The sequence below is a fragment of the Haliaeetus leucocephalus genome, unplaced genomic scaffold, assembly GCF_000737465.1.
Source record: "Haliaeetus leucocephalus isolate CR32 unplaced genomic scaffold, Haliaeetus_leucocephalus-4.0 Scaffold278, whole genome shotgun sequence".
Taxonomy (NCBI): domain Eukaryota; kingdom Metazoa; phylum Chordata; class Aves; order Accipitriformes; family Accipitridae; genus Haliaeetus; species Haliaeetus leucocephalus.
This window is the reverse complement of record NW_010972714.1, coordinates 14,496-42,354: the sequence shown is the minus strand read 5'-3', so window position 1 is coordinate 42,354 and position 27,859 is coordinate 14,496. Positions and strand designations below refer to the sequence as shown.

General features: G+C 57.4%; 3 protein-coding genes across 3 annotated transcripts in view; 2 read left to right on the top strand and 1 right to left on the bottom strand.

Annotated features, from left to right (window-relative positions):
* The window catches only part of TESK1 (testis-specific kinase 1), a 16,662-nt gene extending 11,085 nt beyond the window's left edge, over nucleotides 1-5,577 (bottom strand). Inside the window, exons 1-2 of the mRNA XM_010569867.1 lie at nucleotides 5,556-5,577; nucleotides 62-124 (exon numbers count right to left, since the gene is read on the bottom strand). Coding sequence (XP_010568169.1) covers nucleotides 62-124; nucleotides 5,556-5,577 — 85 coding nt within the window. The remainder of the gene's footprint in view (nucleotides 1-61; nucleotides 125-5,555) is intronic.
* A 6,386-nt stretch (nucleotides 5,578-11,963) lies between these two features.
* LOC104833281 lies at nucleotides 11,964-21,901 on the top strand. The gene is made up of 9 exons (XM_010569866.1): nucleotides 11,964-12,075; nucleotides 17,923-18,165; nucleotides 18,738-19,028; nucleotides 19,380-19,477; nucleotides 19,744-19,936; nucleotides 20,515-20,692; nucleotides 21,102-21,148; nucleotides 21,573-21,644; nucleotides 21,783-21,901. The coding sequence occupies exons 1-9, from the start codon at nucleotides 11,964-11,966 to the stop codon at nucleotides 21,899-21,901; spliced, it is 1,353 nt and encodes a 450-aa protein (XP_010568168.1).
* Nucleotides 21,902-24,263: 2,362 nt separating this feature from the next.
* LOC104833280 overlaps nucleotides 24,264-27,859 on the top strand; it is a 4,556-nt gene continuing 960 nt past the window's right edge. Inside the window, exons 1-3 of the mRNA XM_010569865.1 lie at nucleotides 24,264-24,442; nucleotides 25,965-26,207; nucleotides 27,607-27,855. Coding sequence (XP_010568167.1) covers nucleotides 24,331-24,442; nucleotides 25,965-26,207; nucleotides 27,607-27,855 — 604 coding nt within the window. The 5' untranslated portion in view covers nucleotides 24,264-24,330. The remainder of the gene's footprint in view (nucleotides 24,443-25,964; nucleotides 26,208-27,606; nucleotides 27,856-27,859) is intronic.

Here is a 27,859-nt window from a genome sequence, read left to right as displayed (position 1 = left end):
TGAGCTGCCGGTGCACGGCTTGGACAGACCCGGTGGAGGCAGTGCTCGGATCCTCCCCTACCCCCGGCCCGGCCTCGATGCTCCTTGTAGCTGCGGGACTTTTTCTCCTCGTAGCAGCCGGCCCCTGAGCAGATGGACCAGGGGCGTGGGGATCTGATCTCCCCATATTATATGCAGCCCCACCCCATACAAGGAGCATGGGTCCAATTCCCCCAACGTGCCAGGATGGGCCCCACTGGTACAGGCTCGGATTTCTCCTCACAGCCATCGCCAGGCTGCAAGGATGCTACGGATGTGGGGTTCTGATTCTCCCCGTGCACCCACCCCTGCCTGCACGGGGCCCCGGGGGCTGCGGGGTCTGTCCTTCGGAGGAGCAGGGAAACGCAGCCTCTCAGTGACAGTATGCCCAGTGCCTGTTGCACCCCTTCGCGCTTCTCCCTTTTCTGAGCTCTTCCACTTCTCCCCCGTTTCCTCCTGCTTTCTGCTCCGCCCCCCCCCGGCCTTTTCCCTGCTCCGAGGCTGATCTGTCCTGTCCTTCCTGCCCAGGGACTCCCTGCAGCTAGATCTGCCCTTGCTCTGTCCCACAGATTTTGCTGCTGCTCTCCTTGCCATCCACCCGCCTGTGGTGGCCCAGCCCTGCCCCAACCGTCTCCCCGGCTCCCACAACCCTCCTGTGCTGCCCTGCCGCCCCAGCTACCTCGCAACTGCTTTGCTCCAGCTGTTTCCCTGTGTGGTAGGGCTGGCTCCACATGCCCTGCACAGCTCTAGCTGCTTTCCCTGCTGGGAAGAGCAGCCACATGGAGTGTCTCCTGGTGTGGCATTTTTTTTGGCCAGTGCTCGGCTCCAGGTGCCACTAAACACAGCGTAAACACCATGGACCCTGAGCCCTGGGTTTTCTTCCTTGTCCCAGAAGGCAGAATAACCCTGTGGGCTAGAGGAGGTGAACTGAGCCTCTGACTTCTTTGTAGTGGGATCAGTCCCCTGCCTTCCCTGGAAATGCCTGGTATTTCTGCTCTTCCAGGTCCACAGAAGGGAGTGGGTCTGTGCAGGGCAAGTTTCCTACGTGTGGTGAGGCAGAGCCTGAGGACAGGGCTCTGCTAGTCCCTGTCTCGATGGGTCTGAGCCATCTGTTTCCTCACCAGTACCACTCCAGCCTGGTGCCTCTGCCTGCCAGGGTGATTGATGGTGTGCGCTAGGGAGGCTGCTGCAGCCGTGGGGAACCGCGCTGTGCAACAGGCCACATTCTCGGGCTTTCTGGGCCTCACGCGCCTGTCCTGCTGACAATAGCCTGACAGAATGACAGGAGCAGCTTCACAGGCCTCCTGTGATGGGCACGGAGAGGAGAGACCAGTGTCTCCATGTGGGGACAGGAGGCTGCAGGCTCTGCCCTTCTACCACCACGGCCAGCTGCAGCTGCTCAGATGGCACTGGGTGCCTTTCCTGCCTGCCCAGGCTCAGCCCTGGTACTCGAAATCTGAGCACCCTGATGCAACCCACAGCCCAGTCACCAACTCCTCAGTGGTGTAGGGAGCTGCTCAGAGAAGCAAAGCCAGCTCGGCTGGGGCCAGGAGGAGAGCGAACGTTGCCTCTCCCTTTCCCTTGAGTGCACATGAGCAGCAGCCCCCTGAGGGTCAAGGCACCGCAGCAGAGATGGGGAGTCCTGGAGAGGCAACTTGCAGAGAGAAGTGCAGGACCACCGCCTGTTCAGGGCTCCTGCTGCTTGCAAGTGACTGGGTTTACATCCAATTAAGTTGTAACGAATAAATTAAAACCCTGGAGATGGCCCTGGCTGTGGAAATTGCTGCTGCAGGATTTACGGTCCCTTCTCTCATCAGCACTGGTAACTCTACTGTTATTTCCACCATGCTCTCTGTTCTTGCCTGGCACAGCAGCATTGAGATGAGACATAGCTAAAGGTCCCCAGTGCCCCAGATCCCTCCTGTGGTACAGGCAGGTACACCCTGGGCAGCTGGGTGCAAAGCCAGGCTGGGCTGAGCCTGCAGCAAACCCTGAATTAAGCTCCTCAAGCCCCGGTAAGGAAGAGCAGGAAGGAAGTCTCCCTGGCTGTGCTCTGCTCCTGTGAAGCTGCTGTGGGGAGAGGAGGGGGCTCTGTCCTCTCTGCTCTTCTCCATCTGGGCTCTTCATCCTCCTCCTCTCATGGGGAGAAGGCTCAGGGATTAAGAAACATCTTCTCCCTGCCTGCTGGGGATGGTGCCTCACCCAGGCAGAGCAGGGGCAAGACCCTTCAAGCAGCCCAGGGAGGCTGTTGCTGGAGAGGTGCAGGGGCTGGGGATGTTCTGTAAGGATCAGGGCACACCACAGCAGTGGGGTGGCCAGGCTGCATGCAGGGCAGTGAGGGATGCAGGGGGACTTCCACGCAGAAACCCTGGTGCTCGCTGCGCTCCCACCTCCATTTCACACCAGTACCCGCGGCACCGGGTCCTTGCAGCACAGCTCTGGTTGGGATCAGCCAACAGTAACCCACCCTGTCCGAAGGCTTGTCCTGCTCAGAGCCCCGGAGCCAGAACTGGAGCAGTCCCCTCCTGTGCATCCATGTGCAAGAGCCCATCCACACCTGAGGCATCTTCTCTGCAAACACTCAGGCAAATTAATGGCTGCTGCTGCGGGGTGTCCAGGGATGGCTGTGGGGAGCCAGTGTGTGAAGCTGTGCCAGAGCAGGCACAAGGCTTCGTTGCAGGAGGGTTTTACAGCCTGGAGAGACTGTACAGACCCAGAGGTGAGCAGGACAAGGAGAATCAACTGACTCACATGACTCCCTTTGGTGCTTTCTCCCAGAATGTGGGTGCAGCCTCTTGGTCCCAGGTGTCCTCTCTCCTCCTGTCCCCTGACAACCTCTGCTCTTCTCGTACATTACCACACATCACCCAGCAGATCTCCGCACCTGCCCATGTCCTGCACGTTCCCCAGTTCCTTGCTTATAAGAGGGCCAGTCCCCGCAAACATCTCCCTTTTCTGCCCCATAGGAAGCAGGAGAGGGGGGCACAGCAGGGTCTGCTGCAACCTGCTAGGAGGCCTGGTCAGTGCAGGAACCCAGAACACATGGGAGAAGGTCCCAGCCCCAGTGGTTCATGTGCAGCCTCATTATGCCCAACAGCACACAGCACAGGTGATGCAGCAGACTACATTTCCCAGCGCACTGTGTACTGCTGAGCTCAGCGAGTGCAGGGCTGTGCGTGCTCTGCTCCATGGCTGCAAGTTGCAGCAGCCCACGTCCAGCTGTGAGCAGGGACTGGTGAGGTCCCCACTGTGCAGGCATATTGTTTCCCCCCCATTCCTCCCTGGAACTCCAGCTGCAAGGCCAACACGGGGCTGTCTGCAGTAAGAGGGCTTCAAATATTTGTTGTGTTGTTTATTTTCTACGAGCAGAGCCAGCACAGCTCCTGGCAGCATTTGCTCACTGCCTCCCGTTGTCTCCTGTTGATGCTCCTCATGCCTGGGTGCCAGTACCATGATATCTGTGGAGGCAGCATCCACATGCCAACCCTATCTCTTAGTGGTGGGCTGTGATTTCAGGTCCCTGCACCGCTTCTCCTCAAACAAGCCCCAGTGACCTTGCCAGGGTACACAACAGGGTGGCAGGGGACTGAGCCAGTGGTGCCTGAACCCAGATGAGTGTGTGCCTGCTGGAAGCCCTGTGGGCTGTGAATTTGAAAACATTGAGAATACTGATGAAACAAAACCAACCACCACCTCTGAAAAGGAGGGTCTGGCAGCTCTGGCCATGCGTTCACCACCTGTAGCACAACTACATCCTTGCAGTGAACCAGCACTGAAGAGAGCTTCACTGGTCACCAGGAGCTAGTCACCTCGTGCCAAACAGGTAGGGGCAATGCTACCACCTCCAGCATTTCTCACCCTACTCCTGAACCAGCCTGAACAGCTTATCTCACAATTCCTGCCATGGTCCCACCCTCCAAGGCTGCCCAGCAGGTAACAGGGCTGCTCCTTGTCCTCTTGACCTGGCCCTGGGAAATGGGGCTCTCAGCAGCTCCACACTCACCCCAAGGAGGCTGTGCCAGCCTTGCTCCATCTCCTGCCTCTTGCCAGGCTATTAGTAACACTCCCCAGCCACAGCGCAGCGTCCCTGAAGTGCTTGTGGTTCTGCCAGACATAAACTAGGAGCAGAGACTCCAAGAACCTGGTCTGGCTGCAGTGGTGGGCCAAGCGGGACCACATCAGAGCAGGTCCAGGACTGGCCTTGGCTGAGCTGGTGGGAACAGCCCTGTGATCCACAGCACCAGCTGCAGGAGAGCAGAGCTGAAAGTGCTCAGTGGGTCTTGGCCTATGCCTTCGGGGAAGAGACTTCACCCATGGTTCATCACTGCCCTTTCATCTGCACGGCTTGATGTTGCTGCAGGGAGGAACTCAGAAGCAGCACAACAATGTGGATGGAAAGGCCGGTGAGGGCATGCATAGCTCAGCACAGTGCCTGCCAAAGACCCTACAGAACAAATCAACATCCTCAGCCTTGCCCTGGTTTCCTTACCCATCCTAAAGCTGACAAAAGGAAAACCTTCTGGAGGAAAGCAATGCATCAGGCTGGAGAACCATCCCCTGGTGAGCTCTGAGCTTCTGTTTGGGAAGGGCACATCCGACCCCAACCACAGCAGCATGGGTGAGAGAGATGCTCCCCGTCCCTCCTGCTCTCCTGTCCCCAGGTAGAGACTGTGGAGCCCTGCTTATTCTCCCAGATGCCCGAGCAAGAGGTAGATGCTGCAAGGGGCTCCTCACCCTTGCGCCAGCAGACACTCAGGCTACACCTCTCTGAGTAACTCCTTGGCCTAAGCGTGGTCCTGTAACTGCCCACACCGCTCAGCTGGTTCCCTGACACAGTTTTGTCCTGTGCTAAATAGGACAGGTTCAAAGGAGGTCATGGGCCAGAGCCATTCCCAGCAGGAAATGTAGACACAGCCACCTCCAGGCAGAGAGGAGACTTGAGCCGTGTGCCTGTCCTCCTGCGGCTGCTGACACTTCCCTTTCGACTTCCCCTTCGACTTCCCCTCTCTGTGCCAGGGCACAGAGGAGCAGGGTGACGGTGCTGGGCTCTGGATGTCCATGGGAGCCTTTCACCTGGAGGTCACTGATGCCACAGCCATGTGTGGGCAGTGATGCTCTGTCCAGGTGTCGGAGAGGCTGGAAAGTGGACCATCAGTTCTCCATGCACTAGCAAGATCAGGAGCTCCCTGTGACTTGGGGCATTTCCCAGTCATTTCCCTTGTCCCCGTGCCCTGTCCAGACTCTGTCCAGGCAGGAGGCAAGGCAGGCTGAGGAAGCACAGGCTGGAGCATGGCCCAGCATGGGGAGGGAAGGCAGATGCGCTGTGTTCGGCATGGAAGTCGCCATCATGCCGCTGCTTGCAGCCAATTCAATCACAGCTCTTTATTGCTTCTCCTGGCTGTTGAAAATCTCATTCAGTTGAGTGAGCTCTGTGAGCAGTGTTGCCAGCCTTTCTCGTCTTCTGTCCTCTCCCACGAGTCGAGGCACCCTGACCTCCAAGGAAGTGCATCAGCACATTGGGGCCTGGGCCAAAAAACCTTTCCGCACCTTGTAGTACATGGCGGGGTCTGGCACAGACAAGGTGTGCCAGGGTCTGCCACGAAGACAAGGGCAAGGAAAGGAGGTGTGGTGTTCTATGCGGGGACATCTCTACAACACAACAGAGCGCAGGAGCAGGGCTGTCCACACACGGCGGCCTTGTACACCACGGTGGGTAAAACATCAGGAAGGAGAGTGAGTCCAACTCCTTAGTGGCAAACATGTGAGGCTGATGGTCCCAGGCCAGCAACAGTAGAAGCAAATGATACTTGAGCCAGGGCAAGTGCTGGTAGTGCTGCTTTGACCTGGGATCTCTGTCAGATACAGCAAAAGGTAGAGCTGAGGTGCATGGGGCAGGGCTTTGATCCTGCTGTTCCCTGCACGCTGCAGCCCTGTTCCCAGGCAGCACCTGCATGCCACCATAACATATTAATACTTTTGATTACTGTGGCCTAATTTCTGTCCACCTGTGTCATGGCTGGCTGGTCACCCCACCCTGCTGAGCCCTTGTTCTACAGTGGCTGATTGCGCCAGCACTGGACAAACTGGTCTCCTGGGGTAATTACAGCCAGGAGAGACCTGGTGCTGCAGGCTGTGGGTGAGCCAAGCGTGTCACCACTAGTCTAGCACCTGGGGTGTAAGGCACACCATGATGCATGGCAAGTCCTTTCTTATGGGACATTCAGGAGCATCTGTGTGGATGCCCTCTAGCCTGGACTCTCACAAAGAAGGACCATCACAGGCATCATCTCGCCAGGCTCCTTGGAGGGAGGCTAATATCCTCCTCCCAATGCCAACCAGAGACTGACTTCCTCCGTGGCAGGGGTGAAGCAGCATCCACCCTCCGTCCCTACTGCCTCCTGCCTGGAAACCTGCCTCCCCAGCCTGCTTGTCTCGTGGCCCTGGGCTCTGTGGGATTTCTGCTGTCCAAGGGGGAATAGGCCAGGCTAAGAGGGGGTTCCCGATAGGAGGTTGTTACATGGGATGGAGCCTTCCCTTTGCCCAGAGGTCAGCTGTGGTGCTGCTGTAGATCTGCTCAGCATTTTCCCCTTGGCTTGATCCTGGGCTGGAAACGCACGTGACTTTATCCACTTATTTATAAAACAAAGGACAGCTGCTCTCTGGGCTCTGGGCACCATGCCATCCCCACCACTCTCACTGACTTACCAGGATGCAGTGCCCTCCTCCCTCCTTCTCTTCCACCTGCCCAGCCTTTCTGGGGAACAGCATCATACCACGACAAGCCTTCGTCAGAGGCTGAAGGCTGGGGGAAGCCAGCAGACTCCCAGGGGCTTCTGCAGGGCCACACACTGAGGAAAGGGGTGAGCAGGAGCCCAGCCCAGACCTTGACTTTCCAGTTCCCCATGTGTGAGGGAAGCTGCTTTGCGGAGGCACAGCGCTCTGCTGGTGGCAACCGCACAGCCAGGACACAGACAGCCATTCTGGGATGGGTCAGGCGGGAGCTGTGCCAGCTCAGGGCCCCCCTGGCAGCAGCGATGCCTCCTCCAAGGCATCATCATACAGCGCCAGGCAGGACGATGGGTCTGTGCAGCCCCCAGAAGACCAGCTAACACCACCAGCTGTGCCACCTTCCCCCCAACCAGGCTCCATTTCACTGGGGAAACAGATGCTTGGCTTTTTCTTCCCTATTCATCTGGTTCCTTCCGGGCTCAGGTTATTTTCAGCACTTCTCTGTTCCCAGCTACCCTGGGTGGCATAGGCAGTTCCTCAGGATTTGCTTTCCTCTGGAAGCTGTACAAGCTGAGAACTGAAAGGGGGAAATGCCAAGCCCTTTATTCAAGACCCGTGTACAGAAGGAGAGATTCCATCCAGAAGGATGACTCCACCAAACACATGCACTCCATCAGCTGCCTATGAGAGATAGCTGTGACGTGTGGGGCCAGCACATGGGGTTGGGTGGAGCATTTGAACGACAGTGATGTAGAGAGGCTTGTGCAATGAAGGAGGTGCAGAGCAAATGGTTTGTCTAGGAGATAGAGAGCTGCTCCACTCAGGCAGCGAGAGAGACCACAGGCACAATATGCCACCCCTGCCAGAGGGCAGATGAGGGGATGTGGGTGTGAAACACAGGAGCAGAAAGAGCAAGTCAGAAGTATTGATCTTGATGCAGAGAGCCTGCCTCGAAAGCAGCACCTTCAGGCAGCAGGGTTTGGGGAGAAGCTAGTCTGGTGTGAGGTGTTGCTCCAGATCTTACAGTTCCCACCTCCTGGGCTTAGCCAGGTTCCCTGTCCAAGAACCAGTGTGGGATGTGCCGAAGATGGCCCTGGGGATGGGAGCAGGAACAGCTGGACCAGATGTGGAACTACTTGGAGGTCAGAACTGGAAACCCCATTTCTGAGCACATCTTCCTCAAACCAAAAGGCAGCATCCCACGCCCCTCCAGCCTTACTCCACCCTGCTCCCAGCTGCAAACTGCTTATGTCCAATTTTGTGTGCTAAAAATACCTTTCTGGGCAGTCAGCAAGTGTGCAGCCAGATGGGAGAGGGTTGCAGTCTGGGAGCAAAGGGAAGTGGGGGTATATTTGGGGTAGGTGTGGGCTGCAGAACAAGGCCAGACGGGCCTGGGGAGGCTGGGCAGGGGGCTGTGGGCTGTCTGTCACTGCAGAGGGACACGCGTCTAGGTGGCAGTGCCAGGGCAGACAGTCTTGCTTGGCTTGAGTCCATGCTTCTGAGGAGAGGGGCATGGCGGGGGGGTGGGGGGCCATGCACAGATGGACTCAGAAAGGTGGGGAGATGCTCGCTGTGGAGAGCAGGCAGCAGGTCCTGCTCCCTCCCCTGGAAAGAGGTCGCTGCAGCAGTCAGAGCAGAGGGGAAGGAGGGATGGTTACCCAGCACCCGGGGCCTGCCACAGCTCTGCCCAGCACCCAGGAGTGCCCTCCTGGGACCCCTGCGCCCTGCCGGGCTGTCCCCCCTCACATCTCTGCTCTCAGCCCACCTCTCCTGGGGGAGGCCAGGCCACGGGCAGACCTGGCAGCTCCATAAGCCACCCTGGGAGCAGAGACGGCAGCTTTGGGTGGCCGGTGCCACAAGAGGGAGTCCCTGCCCTGGCTGCTGCCACCAGCTGGGTGACAGTAAAGATGTCCCGATGGCAACCCGCTCCCAAGCCAGTACAGCTCCCTGCAGACCTCCCAGATGTTTTGCTGGGCCTAAGGCAGGCTGTGATAACCCATCATGACCAGGCTGTCCCCCTGCAGGGATCCCTCTGCACCCCGGCACTGTTGGGGCTCCCCTTACCCTCTTTCTGCCCATAGGTCTGGGATTCTGCCCATAGGTCTGGGATTCTCCCCCCAGGTCTGGGAGAGCTGTGCTGTAGGGGACTGGGACATCTGGATTTTACTGTCACCTTGAGGAAGGGGCTGAAGGGTTCCTAAGTGCAGGGTGGCACGGTGCCCTGGCCTTTGTCCGCCTGACAGCGCTGCAAGATCCCTGCATAGAAGAAGGTTCAGGGCTGGTGGGGTCGGGAAGGTTGCTGGAGGGGTGAGGAAAACCCCACAGCAGGGCTTGGGGCTAGGCTGTAGCTGGGATCCTGCGGGCATTTTCCAGCTCTCCCTGCCAGAAGTGCCTCTGGGCTCTGGCAGCGCAGGCTGCAGCCCTGGCTGAGGCAGATGCTGTGTCCTGGAGAGGAAGCAGCAACATGTGGGGAGCCAGACCCCCAGATCACACAGGGTCGTGCGCTGGTGCTGTGCAGGGAGCAGACCCCTGCCTGGCCAGCCCGGGGCTGGATCTGACTGGGTTACCCTCCCCAGGCCTGATCCTGACCCTGTGGGATAACATCCCAGCCTGGCCTCAGCCCACCACCATCACCATGGCTGTGTCTGATGATCTATAGGTATGCCCCACACCAGGGTCCCTCAACGACAGGTATGGAGCAGGGATGGGGATAAGCCTCAGATATATTTCTGTTATTTGTGAGGTCTGACACAGGAACAGAATTTACTGTAGGGGATTGTGGTTGGATATAGTAGCACATACAGTGCTTTCCACAAAGCCGGATCGTCAGAAGCCACAGCTGCTTCTCCTTCCCTTGTGGCTTTACGGATGGTTTTGAGCCCTCAACGTTCTTCCCTATCAGCAGTAAAACTGATTGTAAATTGAAGATGGTTTAGGTTTTTCTCTCTTCAGTCCGAAGGTCTGAGTCGTGTTAGTTCATTGACGATCGAACTGGACCTCCAGGAAACAGCCCATCAATGATGCTTACAATGATCAAATCAACAGCCTTGGGGCCTCAGCCCCATTGATAGGAAGGTATGTGACTGGCTGGCTTTATTAAGTGCAAAAGCGTACACATCCACTGCACACTACAGCAGGAAATCTGTATAAGAAAGCATCTAAGATGTGTTGAGATGGTTCTGTGAGACTTAGTGCTGTTGCAAGGGCTACAGTGGTGTACACAGAATATGCATAGCCTACATGTGATGTGTTCTTGGAAGCGCAGCAAGTGGTCTCATGAAGCTGAAGCTCATCACCTCCTGTTGATCATGCCATGCTGAGTTTGGATTCATGAGTTGCTATGTGGCTTGACAGTCCCTTGGAAACCTTCTCTCATTTGAACTTTGCTATGTGGTTCCCAGTGAAGTAAGGCATCTTCACTTGAACTAGCAGCTGTAATGTTAGACTGTGTAAGAGCTAGGCATATGACTGAATCTGCTGGCTTTCAGTAGTTTTTCAGCATTTTTCTAGCACATGCTATACACCAATACAACAAATCTCAAAAAATGGTAAATTTCTAAGGGGGAAGAGGCCAAACACAAATTGCTAGGCCACAGTGCATTTCAGGATAGGGGTAAAGAAACGAAATACTCACATCAGCTGCAATAGGAAACTTCTTGCACCACAAGTGCATTTTTGAAGCTTAGCTGTTTTCTTTCACTGTTTTTGCTTCTTCCAGATAGCAAAGAGAGGCAGTGAGAGTGTCTACATCCAACACTGGGATTTTATGAGGGCATCACCAAGTGAGTGCTGGCTGTGGCCGTTCTCCTGGGTGCTTGCACCTTTGCTGGCTGCACAGGAACAAAAAAAGCCTGGTTCCCAAAGGCCAGGGAACAGCCAAGGAAACAGGAGGACATGACTTAGTGCTGCTGGTCCACCTGCTGCAAGCTTGCTAGAAGACTTTACCCCATTAATCTCACAACAGCTGTATGTGAGACAGCTGGACGTGATATACTGATGTTCCTGAATGGATCTTAGGAGACACCTAGCTTCCAGAAACCACTCAGTGCTGCTGCTCTCCTGGGGTAAGGCAGATAGATACACTGGGCACTGTCCTGCGGTGTTGAGGATGGTGGTTCCTGGGAAAGGATTTGCCATGGAGCTCTGGGCCAGCTGGTCCCAGCGGGTGGTGATGAGCACCCTGGGTGACAGCACCCGTTCCCAGCACACTGACTGTGTTGGACCATAGAGGAATCATACTACTCTGTCCAGGGCAACAGAGAGAGGGAGGCCGTATAAACCACAAAGTTGAAAGAGGAGCTGCCCAGGAAAGCTGCAACAGTGCAGGGAGCCAGGACTCATGGAAGCTTGAGGCCATGCAACAGTATGTGAGCTGGAAAGAGAAGAGCTCAGAGAAGAGCTTGGCAGTGGCGTCTTCAGGGACAGGAGACTGGGGCAGTGTGAGTGAGCCAGCCTTGGAGTTATGGCCCAAAACGAGGAGTGCCTGGGGAATTCCCTCCCATACCCAAAGACCCTGCCTGGCCTAGCCAGGGACAGGAATAGGTCTTCTCCATCCAGCTCCAGGAAGACCCCCTTACCCCCAGTACTGTGTGCACTGCCCAAGTCGAGGCACTTCACATCCTAGAAGGCACTGAGAAAGTGGAGGTCAGAGCAGGATAGCAGGAAAGGTTTGGAGGAGAAGGGAAATGAGCCATATCTGGCTTGTTCAGAGGCTTGTCAGATCTGGAAGGTCTATTGGTGGGGTTCAGCAGCAAGATTGTTGCAGCTGTGTCAGTTCAAGGTAATAAGTAGAGAGTTTTCAAGGCAAAAGTGATGCATGTAGAGAGTACCCTTGGTGGGCATGTGAACCAGGGCTGTTTTCTTCAACATCCACCCCTGGATCTGGAGGAAGAGAGGAGTGAGGCAGACCCGAGAAGGTTCTGGGGGTGTTTGTGGGAGCAGGGCTATGGAGTCCTGCGATAGCTGGCAAAAAGGCTGGACCAAGGCACCCAGGAGACCCCACTGAGCCTGGACCCACTTACCTGTGGGCAGATGGGCAAGGAGCAGCCCTGTGGCTAGTGGGATGCTCTCTTTCCAAAGAGGAAGCTTCTTGCACTACATGTGATTTCCGTACATGGCTGTTTCATTTCTGTGTCTGCACAGCTCCAGTGCTGGGTTACGCATACACCTTTCCTAAGTGGCTCAGACTGAGTTCTGCCTAGGGACTTCATGCCAGCATGGCCCTGCGAGGGCTGGCTCTGGCCTTTCTCCTGGTGCTTGCCCCTCTGCTGCTTGTGTGGGGACAGAAGGACGCTGGTCCCAAGAACCAGGAGGGGGCCAAGGAAGCAGGTAAGAATGGGTTGCACCTCTCTCTTACAGAAAAGGTTTTGCTACTCTTTTACCCTGTTCAGCCCACAGCAGCTGTGTTGGGAAGGGCTGAGACTAGTGTCTGCATCAGTCCTGAGGCACTTGGGCATCCATTGGGATGTGGTGGGGCAAAGGTCTGTTTGGAGATGGAGGGCGGCAAATGTCAGTGTGCTGGGAAAGCCTCCATGAGCGTGGGAGCTGCAGTGTCCCTCTGGTGAGTGGGTAGTGTCCCTGGGAGCAGGAGGTGGCCAATTCTTGTTGCATGGTGGACAGACGAAGCTGGGGCAATGAGAGCAGTGGTGGCTTTCCTGGGGCAATCCAGGCAACATTTGTATCTCAGGGGAAGGTCGTGGTGGTGTTCAGCAAAGACGGGGGGAGCTGTGAGGTGAATCCCTGTGTTAGCTGGGATGCCTGCTCTCTCCTGTAATCCCTAGGGCTGGGGGAACTGTAGTTTGGTGGGATTGTTCTTTAACAGTGTTGTTCTGTTCTTTTTCCATGCCAGGAGGGCTAGGGGCACCTCCTGGGTCTCTGCTGGGTTCTTCCTATGGAGAATGTGGGCTTTCCTACAGAGACTGTGTGCTGTGCCCTGGGACTGCCAGTAGCTGTTGAGGTCCCCATGGGCACAGCAGGAGTGGCTGCTCTTTGCACCCGGGGCTTGCAGTCCGGAGGCGTGAGTCATTGTCTCTGCAGGGAAATGCGAGCAGAAGTGGCTTGCCAAGTCATTGGATGGGTCGTGAGTCATGTCACCCATCCCTGGTGGCTGGAGGGATGCTGCCCTTCCAGCAATGGGCACCCCTCAGCTATCCAGGGCAGGATGGAGCCTGTTCCCCTTGACTCAGCAGCAGCTCCTGCCCCTTCCTCCTGTTCCTCACAGCCCATCCCTGGGAAGCCCTGTCCGTAGTCATGGCTCTCCCTCCTTGGCCTGAGGAGTACCAGGTGGAGGAGGGTGTGATGGGCTCAGTAGAGGCATTGACTCTGAGTGGCTGGGGGAGATTTCTTGGTTCTCTGTCTGAAGAAGACGTGTGGGCACCAAATTGAGCTTCTGACCATTATCCTCTATTGTGCCACTGGCGTCTGCAGCACTGAAGGAGGCCATTGGAGTCTGGATTATGGGTAGCCCAGCAGAGCTGCAGGCAGAGGCGGAGCTTGCCTCCACCTGTACTGAGAGGAAAGCTCTGGTGCCAAGCCAAGGGCCCGCAAGGGCTTTTGCTGCAGTTGGTTCTCTTCAAGTGTCATCAAGGAATCATGTCTGCCATAGACGTGTGCTTTTTTCACCTTCTCTTTGTGTCCTGTGTCATTGCTGTTCAGGAATAGCCATGAACATCTGAATGACCCACATGCATTTTCTAGACCAGACCTAGACAACAAAGGCTTGCGTAACTTGCTGACAGTGCTTTTGGCCCAGTTTTGCTCACCTTCCTCTCCGCACTGAGGTCTGCATGAGACAGCCTTGTGCTCCCATTGCCCCCCCTTGCTATGTCCCTTCTTGTGCCTTGGCCTTGCCAGCTGTTTCCTCACTGGCTCTTCTTGTCGACTTCTACTCCCTTAAGAGTGCAACCTGCTTGTCACTGTGTCCTCTTGCATTGCAGGTCATCGTCAGCCTCCTGACTGAGCCAGGCTGTGCTTTTAGTGCATCCTCTGTCCTCCTTCTGTGTAAGGGTGTTGCTCCCTAGCCTTTCGGATTGTAGAGCATCTTAGGGACAGCCAGCCTTTGGGATCTGATTCCTGACAAGTAACAATAGGAAAGAAATGTTCCTTCCCACAGGCGAAAATCTGCTCTTTGAAGCGTGGTTCATTTTCCTGCAGCAGAGGGATGTCCTCCCTGCTAGCTGGTATCCTTGTTCAAATGTTTGGTGCTGGGCAGGTACCCTGGACTCTGCTGGGGTGGGAAGGATCCTGGATGTCACCTTGGGGCAGGAGTGGGAGAGCATGTGCGCTACTTCAGGGCGGTTTAATGATGGGAGGGGGGAAGGTACATGCCAGGGATGACTAACAAGGCTCAGATTGAGTGAAGGGTTTCAGGTCTGTCAAGGCTTTTGGCTGTCACAGTGAAGTGTGTGATCTGAGGGCACTGTGAGGGATCCAGCTGCGGGGGAAGAAGAAGTTTCCTATCTGGACAACACACATGGTCTCAAAGGATGGGGCTGGTAGCCACTGTCCTTTGTGATGGAGGGCCAGGGTGCAGGGTTGAGATGATGATGTGAGAACCCACTACCAGATAAGGGAAGTGTGGTGATGCCCCTGTTCCAGTGGAAGGGAGTGCAGCCCCATGAGTGCTGGCTGGCACGTAGTGGGAAGTTGTAGAGATGTGTGAAGCTGAAGAGAGGTTTTCATCCTAATTTAGGGGAGGCCACCTCCCACCCTGATGCCTCCTAATGGACTCAGTTTGCACTGGGTGAGCAAGCCTGGGAGACACATCTACCAGGGCAGGACAAGGCCATCTCGTTTTGGGTTAAGTGCACAGAAAAGGCAGGGTGCATGGAGTGGGGTGAGAGCTTTGTAGTCACTGCTGTGAATGTAGATGTGAAGGTCTGAGGGTAGGCTGTTGGTGCTGGCAGCTGCCTTGTAAGCACAAGTCTGGAGGGTGAGCAATGGCAGCAGAGGGCCACTGGTGCACTCCCACTGCCCCTGTCTCTGGGGAAGAGAGCGCAGGAGAGAGCAGCATCCACTGGGCTGCTGGATCCTGCTGGCTGGGATCCCTCCGCAGCACGTGAGTGGGCAGCAGGGCCTGCAGGTAACCCTCCTGCACTGCACCTGAGGGTGCAAGGAGAGTTAATGTACCTGGGGTCTGGGGCCTCATCCTGGGAGGTGCTCATCTCTGCCAGCCCTCTGAAGTGAGGGGGACCAGCACCCCTCTGGACACGGCCTCCTCACCCCCGAGGATGCTGCCGGAGCCCAGTGATCCTCAGGGCTCTCGCTCCTGTCCGTCGCACACAGGGAGACGTAAAGCTCCCTCTGACTGGGACCCCAAGCTGCAGCTTACCCCAAACCAGAGCAGCCATGCCTTGAACAATTTGGTGCAGCTGAGCTGTGCTGGGGAGTATGTGCCATCGGTCCCCCAGCTCAGATGCATCTCCAGTGGGACCCAGATCTCGTGGAACGGGACTGCCACCTGCAAGGGTAAGCACAGCCCCGCATCACCCTGACCTTGGGGTCCTGAGCTGGTGGCAGACCCTCCGTGACGTGGTCGTGCTTCAGCCCTACCTGGGTGACGGTCCCGGCTCAGGAGACCTGGATGCCTTGGCTTTCCCCCTGTCCTGGCAGTGCCGGGGCACTTTTTGTCTCGGCACCTTGCTGCTGTGAGCCCTGTGCCTTCAAACAGTGCCTGGGCATATGGCCGAGGTGGTGGGAGTGGAAGGACCTCTGTGTGAAGGCTAGGGAGGAGCCCAGTCCCTGGTCAGCCTTACCCAAATGGAGCCTGAGTGGGAAAGCCTACACCTCTGTAGGGATGGAGGGGACTGCTCTTGGGTGGCCTGCTGCCACCCTTAACTCTGCTCTAGGCTGCAAGAGAGGGATTTGCAGTCCAAAGTGGCAACCAAAGGAGCTGGACAGTGTCAAACTCAGGGCACTAGACCCCACAGCAGGCACCTTCCCATCCTGCTTACACCCGCTCCTTCTCCTCTGTGCAGAGAGATGCCAGCAGCCCCAGTGGGACTTGAGGCTCCACTTTACCCCAGAGCAGAGGTTTTACAGGTTCAATGAAGAGGTGACACTGAGCTGCTTTGTGGAGGACCCTCCTCCCCTTGCTGTGATCAGATGTGCAAACGGGACGTCTCCAGGTTGGAAGGATGCTTGGGAGGTGAAGGACATTCAGGGAACATGGCATGTGGTGGCAGAGAGCCTGACCTGCACCACAGGTAAGTGGGAGAGCAGTAGGTCTCCCCTGCTATATGCGCTTCTCCGCAAGGAGGGACCCTGGGCATCCTGCCGTATCTGACACCTTGGCCACAGCTCAGAGATGGGCCCCAGTTGGGAGCCGCCTCCAAGGTGGGGAGGGACAGAAGCCTTCAGTGTGGGGCAGGTTTTCTCACTGTCCCTGCGTCTCCTCCCAGTCTATTCCTGAGTTGCAGGTCGGAGGAGGCCGGATCCTGCCCCTCAATTCACCTCTCTCCCAGTGTCCTATATCACCACTTTGCCCAGGCACAAGCTCCTTTCCTGCACCTGGGGGCCCTTGGGTTTCCTGGTGGTGTTGAACACTGACACCACAGTCAGTCATGGCAAAGCCTCGGTCCCCCTCCCGCCTGAGCATCCCTTGTCCCCGAGAAGGACTCTCACACTTTCTGCCTGACAGGAAAGTGCCCAAAACCCCAGTGGGATGAAAGACTTTGGTTTCCATCAGACAAACAAAATTACCAACTGAATGAAGAACTGACACTGACCTGCCCTGGAGATCTCAAGCCATCCTTCCCCAAGGTCAAATGTGCAAGGGAATTTCTGCAAGTGAGTTCTGGGGAACCAGTCTATGGAGATGCCTGGTGGGGCAGGAACAGCACAGGTGCCTGGACGCACATTGCGAAGGCTGTAGAGTGCATTGGTAAGTGAGGCGGCAGCAGCTCTCCCATGCCCCCTCTCTATCTTCACGCTCCATAGCCAGTCATGACATTGTCCAGCTGAGCTGCAGGCACGCCACAGTCCCTCCTTGGTGCTGTGTTGCCCCTGCAAACTGTTGAAGAGGACAGCCCAGCCAGGGGACGAGAGACAAGGTAGTGCCAGCCAGGCAAGCCAGCAGCTCCTGCAGTCTTTCCTGAGCACACCAAGCGTGGGGTCCTGCAGATGGGTGCCAGGGCCTGGGGCCGGATCCGGGGCCGGCACCGAGGTGCCCACGGAGGTGGCCTGCTCCTTGCTGCACCTGCAGATGCCACCCTGGAGTGCACAGCTCTGCTTGTCCCCCTCTGCCCGTGTAGGTGAGGGACCCTGGGGACATCTCCTGCAGCCCCAGGAGTTGGAGTGGAGGCGACGGAAGGGAGTCCTGAGTGCCTGGGGCTGGGTCAGCCCCTGGCATCGGGGCTGGAGGCTGTGGGGGATGCAGCAGGGGCAAGAGCAATGCCCTCCCTCAGGTGATGAGGATGCGGGGCTGCCCTGGGCAGGGACAGACCTGTGCAAGTGTGGGGCTGGCCGTGCACGGGCAGCCCGGTGCTCAGGGGAGGCGGGCAGGGAGAGACGATGTGGCAACCTCCCCGCTTGAGGCTGTGGGAGATGGCTATGAGTGTCCACGGACACGGGGTGGATGGGGGAGGTTGATGGATGAGTGATCTCTCACACTTTGGGTACACAAGGAGAGCCCGCTCCAAACACACATTGCCTACAGGTAACGTCGTGGCAGATGGACATGTCACCATCCCTCTGGATGCATTTGGCTGGATGGATTACAGGGGACTTCTCTCCCACCACACACCCCTGACCCAGCCTGTCACCTCCCACTCCAACTAACACCCACTTTCACCTCTGCCAGAAACTTGCCAAAAGCCGTTGTGGGACCGAAGACTCCAGCTGGCACCAGACCGGGAGAATTACAAGAAAAATGAGGAAGTGAGGCTGAGCTGTCCCAAGGGTTTCCAGCCATCCTTCACTGAAATCAAATGTTCAGGCAAAGTTCAGCCCATCAGTTATGAGAATCCTGTATACAGTGACCTATGGCTGGGAAGGGACATCACAGGCGATTGGATCCGCATTCAGTCCAGTGTGGAGTGCATTGGTAAGAAAGGCATCAGGAGCTCTCCTGGCTGCCTGCTCTACTCCAAAGTGAATGATTGCTGATATCCCACCACCCAACCCTGACCCAGCCTGTCACCTCCCACCCCAACTAACACCCACTTTCACCTCTGCCAGAAACTTGCCAGAGGCCGTCGTGGGACCGAAGACTCCAGCTGGCACCAGACCAGGAGAATTACAAGAAGAACGAGGAAGTGAGGCTGAGCTGTCCCGAGGGTTTCCAGCCATCCTTCACTGAAATCAAATGTTCAGGCAAAGTTCAGCCCATCAGTTATGAGAATCCTGTATACAGTGACCTATGGCTGGGAAGGGACATCACGGGTGGTTGGATTCGCATTCACTCCAGCGTGCAGTGCATCGGTAAGGGAGGCATCGGCGCAGGATGGTCCTTTGCAGGGTCAGGATGCTGGGAATGTGTCTGGGTGAGAGTCAGCATGGGAAGGTCATGGTTTTCCCTTGGGGCCCATGCTGTGAGGTTTGATAACCGTGGAAGCAGCTCCTATAAGGCCAGGATGAAATGTGTCCCATTGTGCTCTCCCATGGCACCGAAGGATGACTGCAGCCACACACCTCAGAGGGTGTGAGAGCAGAAGGACCACTTTGTTGCTCCTTGTGAGCTGTGATGTAGCCCAGCTGGGGGGACACTGTCCTGCGCTTCCCTCTATTCCAGCCTGCCACGTCCTGATGTTTGAATGAACGGGGGCAGTCGTCTCGCTGGGGGAATTATCCCAAAAGGTCACATCCAGCTTCCGAGCGTACCATGACCCCAAACTCCTCCTGCTCCCCTACCAGAGAGCTGGAGTGACCAGGTTCAGCCTCTCGCTTTGCCTCCCAGCCGGCTGGTGGGGAGCAGGGCTGTCGGACTGCAGCACCCTTGCAAGGCTGGGAGGGGAAGGGAAGGGGGTGACCCTCTTGCAACGTTTCCTTCACAGATGTCCTCCAGGTTGTCCCTGGGACCTTGGAGGTTTCCAGCACCAGCATCAAACTGAACTGGACCTGCAGGCTCCCTGACGCCTGCCAGCAGGTTCGGGCCAGGTGCCGGCTGGAAGAGCATTCCTCCCTTCCCTGTGAGGCTAAGGAGGTGAAGGGAGAGGAGACGCTCCATGGCCAGGAGGGAACATTTACCTGCCCCCCTCTGCAGCCCTTCACTGTCTACAGTGTCACCATCTCACTGCTGCCCAGCACGATCCTTTTCACACGGCTTCTCAGAACAAAGGAAACGGGTATGTTTACATGAAATGTAAAGGTGCCTTTTGCCCGGCAGCTCAGCCGGAGCATCCACTCCCTGCAGTGATGGTCCTGGGATCAGGGCTGATCGGATCCTGTGGGGCACTGGGGAAGGGGCTGTGCAGGGCCCTGGAGCAGAGCACGTCCCCTCCTCGCTCTCCCCCTCCTCACCACACCACTGCTGCTCCTGCTGCTGCTGAAGCACATGCAGCCTTTGTGGGGGATAAACCCTGCTTGGGGGGTCCCTTGGCGGGCCGTCTCCTGGTCCAGAAGCTGCCTGCACCCTGCTCTGGGCTCAGCCCCTCCTCACCGTGCCCGTGCGTGACCCCGTCCTCCTGTGCTTCCAGTGCCGGACAAACCGGAGAAGCTGTGGCTGGATCCCAGCACAGGGTCCCTCAGGTGGAAGGCGCTGCCCTCCTGCAAGGGGGAGATCATCGGATACCAGGTACCAGGGGACCGCAGGCTGCCCATGATCTCCCTCGCCTCGCCAGGCACCCCTCTGCCTGGAGCTCTGTGCAGGCAGCGTGGGGGAGAAGTGTGAGCCGTCCTCGTCCAGGGCCCACCAACTCTATAGCGCTGGAGGTTCTGGTGGGGTGAGGTCCCCTCCTGTCTGCAGCCAGCAGCAGCAGCAGCCCCTCTCCGCTGTGTCCCTCCCTGACTATGTGCGGGAGGTCGGTGCTGCTCCCCACCAGCTCCCTGTCCTTCCTCTAGCTGAACATCACAGCCAGGAGAGCACACGATGGCAGCTTCCTTGAATTCAGTCAGGTGTTGGTGAACCAGTCTGCCACTCAGTATACGCCGCCTCATCAGACACCTGGAAGCAAATACACAGTGACAGTGCAGGGCCTGACGGCAGCTGGTGCTGGGGCTGCATCACGCCTGGAATTTCGAACCTATGTCTCAGGTAAAGGTTGTTCTGCTCTAGGTCTGGCTAAGGTGGCCTCCCTGGGAGTGAGCGCTGCGCCTGGAGCAGCTTCCAGAGCTGTGTGTCCATGCACTCTGTCCCCAACAAGAGAGAGGCAGGGAGTGTGGTCACCCTGAGAGCCCGACTCAGCAGTGGGCTGTGGGGCTGGGTGGGTCCTGTTTCAAGGGGGTGCGTTGCCTGGTCCTCAAAGCAGCTGCGTCGCTCAGTCCCTGTTTGTGCATGCGAGAGCAGAGCTGGCCCCTCTACTCTTCCACTAAAGAAGATGATACTCATCCCTGCATAAGGATGCACTTGAGGCTCAAGGTCAGACAGCACTAGGGCTGCTGAGCCTGGGTCTGTGCGTCCTCTTGCTGTGTGCAGGCTCGTTGAGTGGGCTTTCAGACCCTCCGGTTGCGTATGGAAGATGGGGCAAGTCCCCATGCTCCAGAACATCCCTCTGCCCTGCCCTGACTTGCAGACATGAAGGCAGGGGAAGGCTGTGCCTCAACTGCCTGTCCCTGCAGCAGCCAGGACAGCAGAGCCTGGATACATGTGTCTGCATGCATGCACACCCCCAGTGAATGCCAAGGTTGGGGCCATTGCTGGCGCATGGTCCAGGCTGTGGCACCCGTTCCTGACTGTGTTAGTTGCAGGACAGCCTCTGGGTCTGTGGCCTGGGTCGGTGGTCATGGTAGTGGTGGTGGCGTTGGTGGTGGTCCCCCTGTCTGCAGGGATCCTGTGGTTTCTGCTGTCCAGGTGAGTAGGCAAGAGACTCGGAGTCGCTGCTCTGCCTCCTGCCACGCTGTGCGGTGGGGTGGATGGGGATGGAGATGGGGGTCCCCCAACTGCTCCCACCCTTCTCTGGCCATGGGCGATGCAGCTGGCTGGTCCTACCATAGCTCAGCTGTAGGGGCCCTGGCTGGGGCTCATAAGCATCTTCCTTGGGGCTGGGGCAGTGACCGTGTGTGCTAAGAGACCCTCCTCCTTGTTGCTATTGCTGCTGCTGCTGCTGTCCCCTGGCGTGTTGGTGGGCAATGCCTGCCAGCTCACGAGGGGCCCAGAGGGAGGGTGGGCAGAGCCCTCCATGCCTCTGCCGCTGGGTTCCACGGGGCCCTGGGCCACATCAGCCTCTCCCCCAACTCAGGACTGCCCTTTGCCTTCCCAGGAAAAGAAAGGCTTTGCCCAGGAAAGCCGAAGAGGATCATTACACAGGTGGGGTCTGCATCACAGAGACGGCTGTAAGGCTGGGTTTGGAGCTGGGAGGGAAACAGGTCTATTGCAGGAGAGCCTGTTGCCATCCTGGAGTGGCTGCAGGCAGCCCAGCTGGCTCTGGCTGACCTGCCAGCCAGAGCGGTGCATCCCACACCTGCTATGCCCAGCCGAGAGCCTCCTCCGGCTGCCTCTTCCAACAGCTCCTGGCTGGGGTCCCCCCGTGGTGCCAGTGAGGTTTGGGAGCTGCCCCTCGTGCTCGCCCTGCCCGGGGGAGGCATTGCCTCTGCCCAGTCCTGCTGCCCTGCTGGTGCATGTCCCAGGGTGCCCTGCAGCCCCCAGTGCTGCTGCCTGCCTGGGTCTGCCCTGTGCCTTCTCCCACGGCTCCTGCGTCCCTCAGGCTGTTTCTGTCATGTTGTCCCCCCAGAGCTCCAGCCCTATGAGAACTTGGATAATTACTGCGTGATCAAGGGGACTTTTCTGGCAGAGGAAGATGCAGGTAGGACACGGAGTGCCCTGCCTGTGTTCCCTGGCGTGGCAGAGAGCGAGTGGAGAGCGGCAGCTCTGGTGACATGAGCTGCCTGCGCTGCTGAGGGCACGCAGCAGCCTCTGCCCTGGGTGTCCTTTGTCTCTGCAGGTAAAGGTGGCCAGGCTGGAGAGATGTTGCCCCAGCCGTTGCCTGCTCTGGAGTCCTCAGGAGACAGTCAGAGCAGTGAGGGAAAGAAGATGGGTCGGATGTCCAAAACTCGGTGCTGATGGCACTTCCCATAGTCCCTTCTCGAGGCCTGGTGTCCCCAGGCTGGAAGCAGGACCTCATATAGCTTGTGCTGGGTTATTGCTCCCCCTCAAACTTCCTCCTTCATCAAGCTCCAGCATCTTTTGTCACAGAGCAGGAGCAGCCCAAGGCTTGTGCCAGCAAGGATGTGTTCTGGTAGTCCTCCAGTGCTCTGGCAAAGCCATCTCACCCTCATTCTGGTGCCTGCAAGTGTCCTGTGAGACTGAAGCAGCTTGCTGGGTCCCAACCTCTCTTTCCCCGCGCCATATTCCCATGTCCATCTAGACCCCAGCCTCTGCTTGAGTTTGGCAACTGCACTGCCCTCACAGTTGTGCTGCTGTGTCCTAACAACCAATAAATTGTTCTGGTGTGCAGGGGCTGCCTGCCCCATGACAGCTCCCACCTTGTCGTGGTTCCTCCCTGCTTTGTGTGTGAAAGCCGTGTCCCTATGAATCGTCATGGAGGAGCTTGGACTAGGCTTTTCCAGCCCCTGGCAACCCTGAGGAAGCATGCCTGAGGAGCTACGTGCTCCCAGAGCAAGGCTTCGGGTTGCTACTTTCCCTCCTCCCCATCCTACAAGTAGCATGGTCTCAGCTAGGCGTAGCTGGACCTCTGTGTTGGTCTGTGACCCCCTCCATGGGTGTTGGTGCTCATTTCCCATTTTGTAAGGTGCAGCTGTCCCTGGCCCTCTTGGGAAATCCCCATCCTGCAGCCTTTGGGATCTGCTTGATCTTGGCTGCTGCCGCCGCCCCAGCGCAGCCTCCAGGAGGCACTGTCTCTCCTGCACTGGGGGATGCTGGTGCCCAGTGCAGCCTGGAGATTGAGGGGCAGCCCGAAGGCTCTCCTTGGTGAGGAGGATACTGCTGGAAGATGGGGCAATCAACCGCTCTCTTCTCCAGCCTTTTTTTTTTAGCCTGCATGTGCCAGTAAAGACATGTTTTGGCAGTCCTTCATATGAGCTCTCTGACCACCACCGCGGCACTGCAGCTGGCCCCTGGGACCAAAGCATCTCCTTCCCATGGAGCTTTGTGGTGTGACCTGCGTGCCTGACAGAGCTGCTCTTGATGGGTGTTGAGCAGAGAGGGGAAGAGGGAGCTTGACCCCATGTGGCTGCTGCTGGTTGAGAAAGGGAAAAGCGCAGGGCTGGGATATGGGGAAACAGAGGGTTGGTTTGTGCTCCTGCCCCCTCCTGGGTTGCCCCGCTCCCCACCCTGTATCCCCATAACCAGTCAGTCCCTGGGCTGTCAGCCTTATGACTCTGCCTGCTCTGTCTGACAACCTGATGGTTTGGAGGGGGCTGCTAGCCCTCCCCCGCCCCAGCTCCTGCCTGGTCCCCTCATTGCCTTTGTGGGGCCATGGTCCCCTCATTCCCTGTGGGGTGCTGAGCTCACTGCACATGGTTGAGGGGAGGCCATGGACAGGGTTGCTGTGGCCTGGAGCTGTGGCTGACAGCCTCCCCAGGCCTTCAGAGCTGTGCTGGGCACCTCTGACATGCGTTTGGACAGGTCGTGTGTTGGGAACCAGTCAGTGGTGGTGCTCCCCGCGTTTCTTCTGGGCAGGAGTGTGTCCTGTGCATGTGCCGTGGGCAAAGCTGAGGGATGAGCCTGGTCTTTGCTCCTCTGCAGCCCCTGTGTCTGATCACCCAGTTCTCTGGGATCTGAGACATCCCATGTGGGCCCATGGGAGGTTCTGGAGGAAGAGAAAAGCAGGAGCTGCTGCAGAGCAAGGGGGATGGTTTAGTACCTCTGAGTGAGGGTTTCCTCAGGCACTCAGCTGGCACTGGAGGGCAGGGTGGTCTGCACCCTTGGGACAGAGGAGTGTTGCCAGGCGGTGGGGGAGGAGGAGGAGGCAGCTGGGGATGAAGGAGCAGGGAAGGATGAGCAGGTATGGGTTGACTGTGCCTTTCAGAAGGGCCAAGGACTGTTTCAGGACTTGAGGTACTCCTTGCAGCTCACTTCCCCATTCCTGTCCCTGCTTCTCTATGTGCTTTCTCAGAAGTCCTCCATCTCCTGTGATCACTGAGGGGAAGTGCAGTGACTCATCGCAACTCTAAAACCCATGCAGTGGCATTGGGAAGCACATGGATATTGCCTCAGAAGTAGGAGCAGCACTTCGTGAATGCACTCGGGTCACTAGGAGGGTTTTGTGGGGAAACTCCGGGATCTTGACAGGGGTTCCTCTGTTGAATACCAGAGCCTGGATGCCCCTGGGGGAAAAAGGCAGCAAAAGGCAGCAGCACTGACACTGATGGGAGGGTGCCTCCCAGGAAGCCTCCTGTACCTCATAAGATTTCCACACGTGTCGGTTTCCTTCCTGTTGTTGCAAGTCTTGCAGTCAGTCACAGATGCCTGGGCTCAGAGGCAGCAAGTGGGGCTGAGGTTTCAGTCCTGCCTGGGGACTTCATGCTAGCATGGCCCTGCAGTTGCTGGCTCTGAGGTTTCTCCTGGTCCTTTTATCTCCGCTGCCAGCACAGAGCCAGGAAGAACCTGATCCCAAGGTCCAAGGAGTGCCCTGGAAAACAGGTAGGAAGCAGTTCCTTCTCTTCCCTGGAGAGATTTTGCTGCTCTTCCTCCTGCAAGTTTGATGTGCATCTTTACTGCCGGCAGCCCTGGGCTGGAGCCCAGGTGGACCCCTGAGGGCTGTGTCAGCTGGGGCATCTGCTGTCTCCGGGAGACCCCGGGGGGCAGAAGCCACAGTGGGGTTTGGGTGTACTGGGGGTGCTGTGGGACGGACGGGATTGGGCTGAGCAGTCGGGGATGGGTCCATGCCCTGCACCAAGCCAGTTGCCAGTCGTTTCCTAAAGGCTGCAGGCATGAATCAGGCATGAATTCATGCATAGTGTGTCAGGGGGAAGGGTCTTCAGGGAGCAGGGCTACCACTTTCTGTACACACCCTATCCCCAGGTGTGCCCGAGGGACACTGTGCCTGCTGAGAGCAGAGCAAAAGGGAACTTGCTGCCGCTTTGCTAGCTGGATGGGCCTGGGCATGGGGAGCGGCTGTGTGGCTGGGCATGGGGTAGGTCGTAGCTGTGTGTCAGCGGGACACAGATGCTGGTTGCCGTGCTCAGCTGGGCATCTCTTGCTTCCTGCAGTCGGGGTTGTTTGAGAGCAAAGCCTGACCATAAGTGGCTTGTTCACCAGCATGTCTGTACTTCTTCATGGCTGTTCAGAAGATGGTCTGAACCTTGTGAGATCCCTTCTCTGCCCCTTTGGGAGAAGGAAGATTGTATTTTAAGCACTCCAAGGACTCCCAGAGCCCCTTGCAGAGGCTGGAACAGGGAAGTGCTCCTTCCCAGGTGCCAGCATCTTTGCCTGTAAGAATCATTGCCACAAAGCCTCCCCTCACAGCACTCAGCAAACTGCTGGGACAGGCTGTACCTGCTCAGCCTGGAGGATGGTGAATGTGGTGAGGAGGGGATGTGGATGATGGAGCAGGGCTTGTGGCAGGGAAAAAGGGCAGGGGCTGTGGTAAAGCAGAGGATGTGAATGGAGAAGGCATTGCTTATCCCCGTGTTCCACTGCACGGTGGCATGGGGCAGTAGGAGAGTAGTCGAGGGACTGACTGAGCCAGCACAGGGACCCCTGAAGTGTGACAGGGGCATCTCTGATCCCTGTGGGAAGGATGAGCCATGGCTGGAGAGATGTGCATCCCAGCAGGGCTGGTGGTGCCATGGCCCATCAAGGGCAGCCTGAGCTGCGGTGGGTGACATGTCTGAATGAGTGGCTGGAGGGGGTCTCCTAGTGCAGGGGTGATTGTCCTGGGAAGCTCCCTGCTGTGGGCTGTGGAAGAGAGAATATAGTGTCCCTGGGCACAAGGGTGAACGGGGGAGGTTCCTGGATGAGTGATCATTCACACTTCTGGTACACAAGGAGAGCTCCCTCCCTAGAAGCCTTGCCTGCGCGTCATATCCTGGCAGATGGACATGTCATTTTCCCTCTCCCTTCAGGGGCTGCATGGATTGCTGGGGATTTCCCTCCCACTGCCCACACATGCCCCACCTCATCACCTCCCACTCCAACTAACACCCACTTTCACCTCTGCCAGAAATGTGCCAAAGACCCCGGTGGGACTCAAGACTCCGGCTGGCACCAGACCAGGAGAATTACAAGAAGAATGAAGAAGTGATGTTGAGTTGCACTGATGGTTTCCAGGTGTCCTTCACCCATGTCAAATGTTCAAGTGAAGTCCAGTCCATCAGTCATGGGAAACCTGTATACCGAGAAGTTTGGCTTGGAAAGGACAGCAGAGGTGGCTGGATTCGCATTCGGTCCAGCGTGGAGTGCATCGGTAAGGGAGGCATCAGGAGCTCTCCTGGCTGCCTGCTCTGCCCTTCCTGAGCAGGGGAAGGCAGGCTGTGCATGCACAGGTTTCAGGCTCTCTGCCTGCCTGGGGAAATGGTAGGTGCTGCTGAAGGCCGTGTCGAGGCAGCCCCTGAGCCTGCCCTGGGTCTAGCCTGCGGTTCACCAGTGGATGGGAGGTTCTTGCTGGACATGCGGGTCATAAGGGTGACTCTGAGGGCTTCTGGCAAGAGCATGTGCATGAAGGAGAGAAGCATGGGAGAGTGTGTGTGATGGAATTTGTGGTCTGCATGGCATCACGGTTGGGGCAGGGGGATCAGTGGGCTCTGCTGCCTGTGTCCTCTCAGACCAGGCAGCTGTGAGTACCACAGCTTGCTCCCTGTAGGCTGGTGCCCTCCAGGCTTTGTGTCACGGTGGGCACAGGCTTGGCACCGTCTTCTCACAGCTTGGGGCACGGAGGTCTGCTCCAAGGGAGAACAGGGCAATAGTGGGCTGATTTGGGAACCCGGTGAGAAGTCCCTGAAGTTTTGAAAACAATAGTCCTCTGCTGCTCCCCAGCTCACTGAGGGCCATGAGACCGGGGCCACAGCAAGAGGGCTTGGGGCTGGTTCCCCACAGGCAGCTGGGAGCATGGGTAGTGTGAGGAGGTCTGTGGGAGTGGAAAGGGATGCTTCTTCTGTGACCCACCCTGAGGGACAGTTCCGTGCATGGCCCAAGATTTCAGGGTATCCCGCCTGGCGCCCTTAGCTGCTTTGCTGACTTCTTCTGGCAGGTTCCTAAGGCATGAAATAGCCCTGGCTTCTTAGATGATGCCACAAGGCACCAGCATCAAACACTGGTACATCAGTCTCTGTGCAAGCTTTGTGCACAGTATGAGACCCTTGTGGGTGCCCCAGTCCCTCAAGCTCCTGCTCCTCGCCTTTCCAGAGAGGCTTGGGGGAAGCAGCACAGGGCCCTTTTCCCCCTCATCCCTTTCCTGGGGATGTGGTGTAGGAGAGCTACTCCGTGTAGTGTCCGGGAGCTCCATCTCTCACTATACTGTCAGGCAAAATGAGCCTTTCTCCTGGGGTCTACGCAGAGCATGAAAGGGCTAGGTCTTTCTAAGAGCTGCATCTGTTGGACTGTAGAGATGCTGGGACCCACAGACACCTCAGTTTTGACTCAGTGGGGAAAACTGCCTTGAGCAATAGTAGTCCACACATTCACCCACATTCGTTCCTATCCAGACTCCTCCTGCTCCCCTACCAGAGAGCTGGAGTGACCAGGTTCAGCCTCTCGCTTTGCCTCCCAGCCGGCTGGTGGGGAGCAGGGCTGTCGGACTGCAGCACCCTTGCAAGGCTGGGAGGGGAAGGGAAGGGGGTGACCCTCTTGCAACGTTTCCTTCACAGATGTCCTCCAGGTTGTCCCTGGGACCTTGGAGGTTTCCAGCACCAGCATCAAACTGAACTGGACCTGCAGGCTCCCTGACGCCTGCCAGCAGGTTCGGGCCAGGTGCCGGCTGGAAAAGAATTCCTCCTTTCCCTGTGAGGCTGAGGAGGTGAAGGGAGAGGAGACGCTCCATGGCCAGGAGGGAACATTCACCTGCCCCCCTCTGCAGCCCTTCACTGACTACAGTATCACTATGTACCTGCCCCCCAGCAC